At 43.0% G+C, this 9,433-nt stretch overlaps 1 protein-coding gene across 1 annotated transcript; it reads left to right on the top strand.

Moving 5' to 3' along the window:
- The first annotated feature begins 4,318 nt into the window (after positions 1-4,318).
- LOC123107509 (putative GPI-anchor transamidase) lies at positions 4,319-9,181 on the top strand. Its single transcript, XM_044529496.1, has 10 exons — positions 4,319-4,741; positions 5,714-5,755; positions 5,852-5,996; positions 6,505-6,734; positions 6,832-6,889; positions 7,486-7,563; positions 7,646-7,734; positions 8,323-8,404; positions 8,490-8,669; positions 8,741-9,181. The coding sequence occupies exons 1-10, from the start codon at positions 4,566-4,568 to the stop codon at positions 8,876-8,878; spliced, it is 1,218 nt and encodes a 405-aa protein (XP_044385431.1). The 5' UTR covers positions 4,319-4,565; the 3' UTR covers positions 8,879-9,181.
- Positions 9,182-9,433: the final 252 nt, after the last annotated feature.

The raw sequence follows: 9,433 nt of genomic DNA, 5'->3' as shown, positions 1-9,433 counted from the left end.
GACTTTAGCACTATTGCCGCTCCTTTGCATGCCTTGAGTAAGAAGAATGCTACTTTTGTTTGGGCATCTTTGCAATCCACCACTTTTGATGAGCTCAAGTCCTTGCTTACTCATGCTCCGATTCTTGCTTTGCCCAACTTTGAGAAAACTTTTGAGGTTCATTGTGATGCAAGTGGTACCGGAATTGGCGGAGTTTTGATGCAAGAAAAACGAGCCATTGCATATTTTAGTGAAAAACTCTCCGGTGCTCAACTTAACTATCCCATTTATGACAAAGAATTGTATGCTTTAGTGTGTGTGCTACATGTTTGGGAACATTACCTTCGACCTCATGAGTTTGTCATCCATACCGATCATGAAACACTTAAGTACTTAAAAGGTCAAACTAAGTTAAATAAGCGTCATGCCAAATGGAGTGAATTATTGAATCTTTCCCCTATGTGATCAAATACATTAAGGGTAAGGAAAATGTAGTTGCGGATGCACTTTCACACATATGCACTCTTGTCACTAAACTCGAGTTGAATGTTGTAGGTTTTGAGCATATAAAAGACTTGTATGAGCATGATCCTTCTTTTGCTACTCCTTATGCTAAGTGTTTGACACACACGTCTTGGGAACGATACTACATAAAGGATGATTATCTTATGAGAGCTAACAAACTTTGCATTCCCGAGTCTTCTCTTCGTTTGCTCCTTTTGCAAGAGGCTCATGGAGGCGGACTCATGGGACACTTTGGACGCGACAAGACATTCGCCACGCTCTCCAAGAACTACTTTTGGCCCAAGATGTTCCGTGACGTCTCACGCTTCACCAACCGTTGCTCTACATGTCGCAAAGCTAAGTCTAAAGCTCAATCCCATGGTCTTTACATGCCCCTTCCTATTCCTTATCAACCTTGGGAAGACATTAGCATGGATTTTGTACTTGGTTTGCCTAGAACTCAAAATGGCAAGGATTCCGTCTTTGCTGTTGTGGACCGATTTTCTAAGATGGCACATTTCATTCCTTGCAACAAGATAGACGATGTTTCACATATTGCCAATCTCTTTTGTAGGGAAATCTTGCGACTACATGGAGTGCCAAAGACGATTGTCTCGGACCGCGACGTCAAGTTCTTGAGTTACTTTTGGAAGACGCTATGCGCCAAGCTAGGGATCAAGCTCTTGTTCTCTTCGGCATATCATCCTCAAACCAACGACCAAACGGAGGTGATGAACCATACACTCTCCACTCTACTTCACGTGTTGATCAATAAGAAGATCAAGGAGTGGGAAGCATGTCTACCCATCGCCGAGTACGCCTACAACCGTGCACGACATTCGACTACTGACAAGTCCCCCTTCGAGGTCGTCTATGGCTTCAACCCGTTGTCACCATTGGACATTCTACCTCTTCCTCTACAAGAGCACACCAACATGGATGCGAGTGCACGGGCAAGCTACATCAAGAAGATGCATGAGGATACAAGGCACACCATCGAGTGCCAAGTACAACGACTAGCGACCAAGCTCAACGTCAACAAGCAACCCATGATCTTCAACATTGGCGATCTCGTGTGGCTACACCTTCACAAGGACCGCTTCTCCCTCGAGACGATGGACCCTTCAAGGTGCTAGCACGCTACAACGACAATGCCTAAAAGATCGACCTACCACGAGACAAGTACAATGTGAGCGACATCTTCAACGTCAAGGACCTCACGCCATACCATGGAGATTAAGCTTTTGATCCGAGGTCGGATCTTTCCCAAGGGGGGAGATGATGCGGAGCATCCCTCACTCATCCCCATGGACGTACCTACATCTCCTTCAACACCACTTGGACCCATGACAAGAGCTCGAGCTAAGGCTATTGAAGATAAGGTGAACTCGCTCCTCTCCGAACTCTCTCTTCCTACTCACAAGACATGGCTACTACCTCATTCAGAAACTCTGTGTGTGATCAGGTGCTTGGAGAATAGCCACGGAACAGCTACATGCAAGGGTCAAGACGGCGAGGACCCCAAGCGTGATGGACAAGAAGAAGAGCTACTTTGGAAGCTACAGGCGTCGGACAACCGACCCAGATCGGACATCCGATGACTCCCAGGACACGGACGACCGAGCCCTCCGGACGTCCGGTACTTCACCACCCGAGCCAAATCTACGGATGTCCGAGGAGGACCGGACGACCGAGCGACCATAGACCGACCCGAATCTACGGTAGACCGACGGTCTTCGGACGTCCGAGTCGTGCCGAAGCTCCAAACGACCGGGCCCCTCTGGATGTCCGATGCATCCCCGACAGAGCTGAATCTACGGAAGTCCGAGCACTCCCGGACGTCCGGACCGCCCCGAGCCTCCGGACGTCCGACGCCCTCCGGACGTCCGGCACCTGACCTGAGTGACCGCGCCCACGGGCTGAAGCCCTTGTACCCCTTCACTTTGACTCCCATTTGCACTACGACTATAAATAGGTCTCTCCCATCTCCTAGCTAGGGTTAGCATAGGTTTAGCTCATATTTTGTGCGAGAGCCTTGCTCATCCACTTGGTTACTTCTCGGAGCTCACGACCTCTTCGGAGAAGATCCCCCAAGCGGATTCAAGACCCCTTCAAGGGAAGACCCTCAAGACCTCCTCACGGAGAAGAACGGTTACGCTTGTATCTTTCCTTTGTTGATTTTGAATCTTCTGCTACCTTATGTGTTAGGTGATCTAGCCCTCATGTGATCAATAACTTGTCGGTTGAGTGTTTCTCTCGTTCCTCCCCGTGATTTCCCTTGTGTTCTTCCACGCGTTCTTCGTGTTTCTCCGTAGGATCCACTCCAAAAGTGAAAGATCGTCCCCATAGGGTTCCGCCCTACATCACGAAGGGTTTAATCCGTAGGAGAAAAACAATCATAATCATAGGCTAGCTTCTAGGTTAGCCTCTACGATCTCGTGGTAGATCAACTCTTGTAATACTCATATCATCAAGATCAATCCAGCAGGAAGTAGGGTATTACCTCCATAGAGAGGGCCCGAACCTGGGTAAACATCGTGTCCCCCGCCTCCTGTTACCATTAGCTTTAGACGCACAGTTCGGGACCCCCTACCCGAGATCCGCCAGTTTTACACCGACACCAGGAGACCCGCTCGATCAGGAGCGGTTCAAACGACAACTTATTGCCACCGCCCGTAGTTTCAAGAAGAATCAGCAGCAGCTCAAATCCGAACCGGACACCCTCAACAACAGACGGACAAAGGTCCTGGCAGCCGAAGAAGGTACGGCTACGAGTAACAAAACAAAAGTTACCCAAAGAGGAAGCTACTGCCACAATTCGATGACGAGGCCATCGAGCCTGCACCGCCAAGACGGACCCAAGGCAACCAGCCAGACCGCCCCCCTCGAGGACGGGACAGGCCTGCTGGAGAAGACAAACTACCACCCACCCCACCTCGCGCGAAAAGGCAAGGAGGCAGCACAACCAGAATATCAATATGACCTGCGATATGACCTAGCCGCTAGAGTGGGTCAGTCGGCATTTCACTCAATTTGAAAAATGTTTTCACTCATTACAAAAACCGATTTCATTAAAATAAAAAAAATGAGTTTAGTCATTAAAAAAATGATTCCATTGAATTCAAAATATCAATTCGATTCATTTCAAAAAACTAATTTCACTCATTCAAGATAGCAAATTTCACTCACCGAAAAAAGAAAATTTCACTAATTTCAAAAACTGATTTCACTAATTTTTTTTTAAAAGTCCGCTCTTCTCAAAAGACCGATTTCTCTAAACAAACAAAAGATTCTTTCTTTTTGCGAAAGAAACAAAAGATTCACTTATTAGAAAAAACTGATTTGACTTATTTAAAAAATCACTCATTTTAGAATACCGATTCTAGTAAATTAAAAAAAACTAATTTCTATCATTTCAAATAACTGATTTCATTCATTTCAAATATACTCCCTCTGTTCCTAAATATAAGTATTGTTAGAAATTTCAAATGGACTACGACATACGAATGTATATGGACATATTTTAGAGTGTAGATTCATTCATTTTGCTCCGTATGTAGTCTTTTGTTGGAATCTCTATAAAGACTTACATTTAGGAACAGAGAGAGTACATATTTTACTAATTTCAAAAAGTTGATTTCAGCCATTTTATATAATTAAAAAAATGTTAGTGGTACACAATTTCAAAAAACTGACTTCATTTTTTTATTTTTTATTTTTTGCGCAAGACTCGCACTCGTAGCGCAGCTGCATCGTGCTCCACAGGACACATGACGGATTCGTCCACACCGTCGGACTCAGATTTAGTGCCACAGGCAATCTGCCCCTTTCATTTCTGATCTAACGGTTGTGAAACAAAGTCAGGGAACTGTGGCCGGGTGACTTTGCTTCACCACGTTAGCGGATCTGCCGCCGCCGCCTCCTCCATGGATCCCGGCATCGGGTAGCCTGCGTCGCGTCGCCGCCGGTAGCATCGTCCCGCCCCTCGACATCCACGACACCGCCGCCACCTCTGCTCCGCCCCACCTCCGTCCGTCAGCTCAGGGCAGCTCCTGATCCCGCGCGCTGCTCCGGCGGCGAGCATGGCGTTCGCCGGACGGGACCCCGGGCCCTCACGGCCCGCTCTCCTCATCCTCCTCAACACGCTACCGCTGCTCGTGCTCCTCACCTTCTCCTCCGCCGCGCCCCCGGCGGCGTCGTCTCCCGCGGCTGTGCACAACAACAACTGGGCCGTGCTCGTCTGCACATCCCGCTTCTGGTGAGAACCCCTCTATCATGCCCGCGTCATACCGTCACCACGCCGTTCGTTGCTTCCTAGCCGTGCGCCCGTTTGTTGTGGATCAATGCAACTGTAGACTGTAGTGGGTTCAGGTTCAGTGTGCCAAATGTAGCAGTGAGAGATCTAGAGAAACAAGGGTGTTGCTGTAAGTGCTGACAAGTGCGCGCGGTTCATGCAAGGATCTGGATCCAATTGGTGTAGATTTCATTCGCCTGTGTATTCATGAGTTTGTGCATCCCTGTGTGCTAAGTATTATATCGTTGTCACTATGCAGAGCGATTTGATTTTTCTCATTGGCTGGGATCCATCTGTATGCTTTATTCTTCTGATTGCGTATAGTTTAATATTGTCATCAGTGGTGGAGCCAGCCTGTTCATAGAGCCTGGGCAAGGCTAATGGTCACCGTGCTGATGAACATTTGCCGATGAAGCTCCCTATCGAATTCTCCTGCCCTGCTATAGCTTGAACAAAGGTTCCAGCATGAACCTGGGCAAGCCGCCCAGGGTCGCCAGGAGGTGGCTCCGTCATTGATTATCAGTATGACCGGAGATCTCAGTGGTTTTACAACTAATAATTGAATACAGTTTATTCGTTCTCTCTGTGGGTGTGTAATAATAATGATGATGGCTTAAAATGTCTAGACTGTAATGATGTAAGTTCAGCGAGCACAAGTGTCTTTCGACAGACATTTTGGTATGAACACATGCACAATTGTAGTTTTTCCTCGAATATGCAGAAGAAGAATGCAAGAAGGCGCATATGCACAATTGTTGTTGTGTTAATACCAGCCAATGTTTTAGAAGTTCTCCCCTTGAGATGCATGTTTAGTTCCCATCTACCTATAACATTTGAATATGTGGTTTATGCTTTTATGTTGTCTTCTTGATGTTGGGTTCTGCTGCTTATCCCTGTTGCCACTTAATTCTGACCTATTATTGAAATGTTATGCAGGTTTAATTATAGACATATGGCCAACACGCTGTCTTTGTACAGGTAGTATACTTAATACAGTTATGCCATTATATGCAATTGTTAATCAATGTCCTATGTAAGGTTATTCCTTATTACTGAATATACCATTTTTTCCAGGACTGTTAAGAGATTAGGAATACCTGACGAGCGGATAATACTTATGTTGGCGGATGATATGGCTTGTAATCCTCGTAACAATTATCCTGCCCAAGTGTTCAACAATGAGAACCACCAGCTTAATCTTTATGGTGACAATGTTGAGGTGAATCTCTTTTACTCTGAAAAAATTGCTGCTGAATTCATAACATTGTAGTTTGATAGCCCCTAGGGTGCAATATTTTCCCCAGCCCATGATGTGCATGTATCGTTGATACCAATGAGGTACCAAAGCTACGAAATAGTTGATGATATCTAACATGCATAGCCACAGTAAATGACACACTACAACTACTTGACCTCTTTTTCAACAAGTAGACGCCCATAGGCATATGATTGATATATTGCAATACCTACAATCTTGTTTTTCTCATTGATAATATCATGAAACAATGCCTCCTAAAAGATGGTCAAATTTTGCAAAACGATGGATACTTAAGGCACTCTACAGTCTACACAGTTCAATATGGCTCGTTAGGTCATTTACGGAAGGTGGCAGCTGACAATTCTCCAAGTTGTCCACTCATAATGCTATGCAGTCTGATATTTATATTAGAAAAAGTAATATCTGATCTTAGTATGCTGATGTTACTCTTTTGGTTTTCTAATGACAGGTTGATTACCGAGGTTACGAGGTTACAGTTGAAAACTTTTTGCGAGTTTTGACTGGAAGACATGAGAGTGCTGTACCAAGATCAAAGCGTCTCTTAAGTGATGAAGGAAGCCATATTCTTTTGTACATGACTGGGCATGGTGGGGATGAATTTCTAAAGTTCCAAGATAATGAAGAACTTCAGAGCCATGATTTAGCAGATGCAGTAAAGCAAATGAAGGAGAAACATAGGTTGAATTGGTTAATTATCAACATTTGGATGTTGGCTTGCGCCCCTTCATTTCTGGCTTCATTGGTTCTGACCATTTCACCTTGGTCTTCCTTTCAGATTTAAAGAGTTGTTGATTATGGTAGATACCTGCCAGGCTGCTACTCTGTTTTCACAGGTTTGTTGCTAGTTGCCACAAGTTCGTCTTGACACATACGAATCACGGATATACATATTATCCATTTCATTTTGTAACCGTCCAATGTTTTTTACTTTTTGGGTACAGTTCACAGACGTTCATATATTTGTTGCCAAGTGTGCAAACTATAGCATGTTGTACATCTATGCATTTTCTTCACAATTTATCTATTTATTTTTGGCACAACTAATTCCGGGTTCATCTTTCTGAATTTGTTCTCCATATGACCATATACACTTCGTAACATTAGTTGTCGCTGTACATTACCTATTTGTTACGAAATACTCCCTCTGTCCCATAATATAAGAGCGTTTTTGACACTAGTGTAGTGTTAAAAACGCTCTTATATTATGGGACGGAGGAAGTACCTGTTTGGCATATAGTAGTGGCAAATGCTGCATATGGCTTTTGTGCAAATGGTATGCTAACCACCTGTGTTTCATGATTTGAATAATAGTTTACATAGTTATATATTCAGATATGGATCTGCTCTGCTTGAGTAGACTTTACCCTTTCCGCTTTTCTATATGAAAATTGTGTCTAAAGGCTGTACCTGATATGTTTAATATATACAGCTTCAATCACCTGGCGTTTTGGCCATTGGTAGCAGCATGAAAGGGGAAAACTCTTACTCTCACCATCTTGACTCAGACGTGAGAACATAATATTTGCAAACTTATTATTACCTTATTACTTGTCATGAAGCTGGTTAATGTTAATCATTTCTGGTTGCAGATTGGTGTTTCTGTTGTGGATAGGTTTACCTTCCATACACTTGCTTTCTTTGAGAAGCTGAATATGTATAGCAATGCTTCATTGAACAGGTAATAATACTTTACATGTTATTCTCTTGGATTATGTATACGGTTGAAAGTTCATCAATTATCTGCATGACAAGGTGTTGAACTTTGTGTTATGTCTTACTATGATGTAGTTACTGAAAAAAATAGCCATTTACTTTTTTTTTGTGTTGGGTGTTGAACTTTGTGTTATGCCAGGTGAAGGTGATGATTTAAGTGTGCTGTACAATTTGCTTCACTGTTTCTATATTAAGATACAGTTGATGTTCTTGTTTGATTTTCAAACTTCTATGTGACATGATGTGAAAGGGCGGTGTGCATCATGGCTTTGTGTATCAATGTGCTTTCTTTTGAACTTACATAAAATAATTGAAATTCATGGCTTGTAACTGCAGGCTAATAAGATTGCAGTGAACTTTAAATTCAATGCTGACTGTTTTCTGTGTACACTTAAGAATTATATCAGTTGTTTCCTCTATTCTAAATTACGTACAATGACAGTCAACTAGATTCAATCTTATATTTCCAAAAACAAAGTAGCTGGGTGGTTCTCCACATTAGCACTTGATCTTCATAATTTTGGTTTTTATAACCTTGCTTTTTATGTTCCAGTCTTTTCAATTCATATGATCCTTCCATGCTGCTGTCTACTGCATATTATCGAATGGATCTTTACAAGCGTGCCTTAAACGAGGTAATGGCAAGATAATATCTATCTCTAATGGCTGCTCTCTTCTCCATGACTAAGCCTTTTCCCCCTTCTATTTTGCTTTGACCAGGTCCCAGTGACAAATTTCTTTGGATCAGTGATGAAGACTATCCACACCGATTCAGCCTACACAGGCTTCTTAGCTGCACATAACGCAGAAACCCCCCTTCCTATCGGAAATGATATACTTGACGATGTCATGTTACAGAATGAGGCTAGTGCAAGAAGATCAAACATAGAAGAGACGGAAGTGAGTTTTAGTAAATTTTGCAAAATAAAATAAAATTCTGAGACTAATACTTTGTTAATTTCAACATCCAGGAAGCACAATTAAGGTCGCATGGATGGACAGAGGCCCTGCTAGAACAGCTGGAAGGCAAGAATTCAGATGTTGTTGTGATGTATGGCCTGGGAACTATGGGCATACTGTTGGCAATTTCAACCTGGCTATCAATGTAGGAAGGAACTCCGAAGTATGCTGTTAACACATCTTGCAGAAAAACTTGGCCATACTAACTCCGACAGAATGGGATAAAAAAGAGTGTAAATAAGGGAGATACTTTGGAGCTCTGACATTTTTTATTTTGTACCTTATCTTAGTATCCAGTCAGTTTTTTAAAATATAATTGATGTGCGTAGTTTTTGTATGGTATGCTCTGCTTTTTTTTTGGATACGTAGGAAACTATATTGGTGGACATATTTGTGCATCTGTTGTTACAGTTCTCTGGATCACATATCACATATGTCAGATTATTTCGTCATTATAGTTGAAAACATTTAGGTCCGGATAAGAATATGTACTCAAAACCCAAAATTCTGAGGAACTTTCTTTTAGCCAAATGTGCAAAAATTCAGATGTTACATAAGGAAAACACTAAGCAGTCTTTTTTTTCGTGGGAGAAACACTAAGCAGTCTTAGTGTTATGCTTAGAAGGCTAGTTCCTGGCACCAAGTTTTGAGCTTTGATCATGCTTACACCAGTCCTTTCTGACACGTACAAGGTGTGGAACTGA

The sequence above is a fragment of the Triticum aestivum genome, chromosome 1B (assembly GCF_018294505.1).
Source record: "Triticum aestivum cultivar Chinese Spring chromosome 1B, IWGSC CS RefSeq v2.1, whole genome shotgun sequence".
NCBI classification, from domain to species: domain Eukaryota; kingdom Viridiplantae; phylum Streptophyta; class Magnoliopsida; order Poales; family Poaceae; genus Triticum; species Triticum aestivum.
Note: the sequence above shows the minus strand (reverse complement) of the source record. Positions and strands in the feature narration are given on the sequence as shown.

Coding starts and splice junctions, on each gene's coding strand:
- LOC123107509 (XM_044529496.1), top strand. CDS start 4,566: ATGGCGTTCGCCGGACGGGACCCCGGGCCCTCACGGCCCGCTCTCCTC. Junction 4,742..5,713: donor GTCTGCACATCCCGCTTCTG/GTGAGAACCCCT, acceptor AATGTTATGCAG/GTTTAATTATAGACATATGG. Junction 6,890..7,485: donor CTGCTACTCTGTTTTCACAG/GTTTGTTGCTAG, acceptor TAATATATACAG/CTTCAATCACCTGGCGTTTT.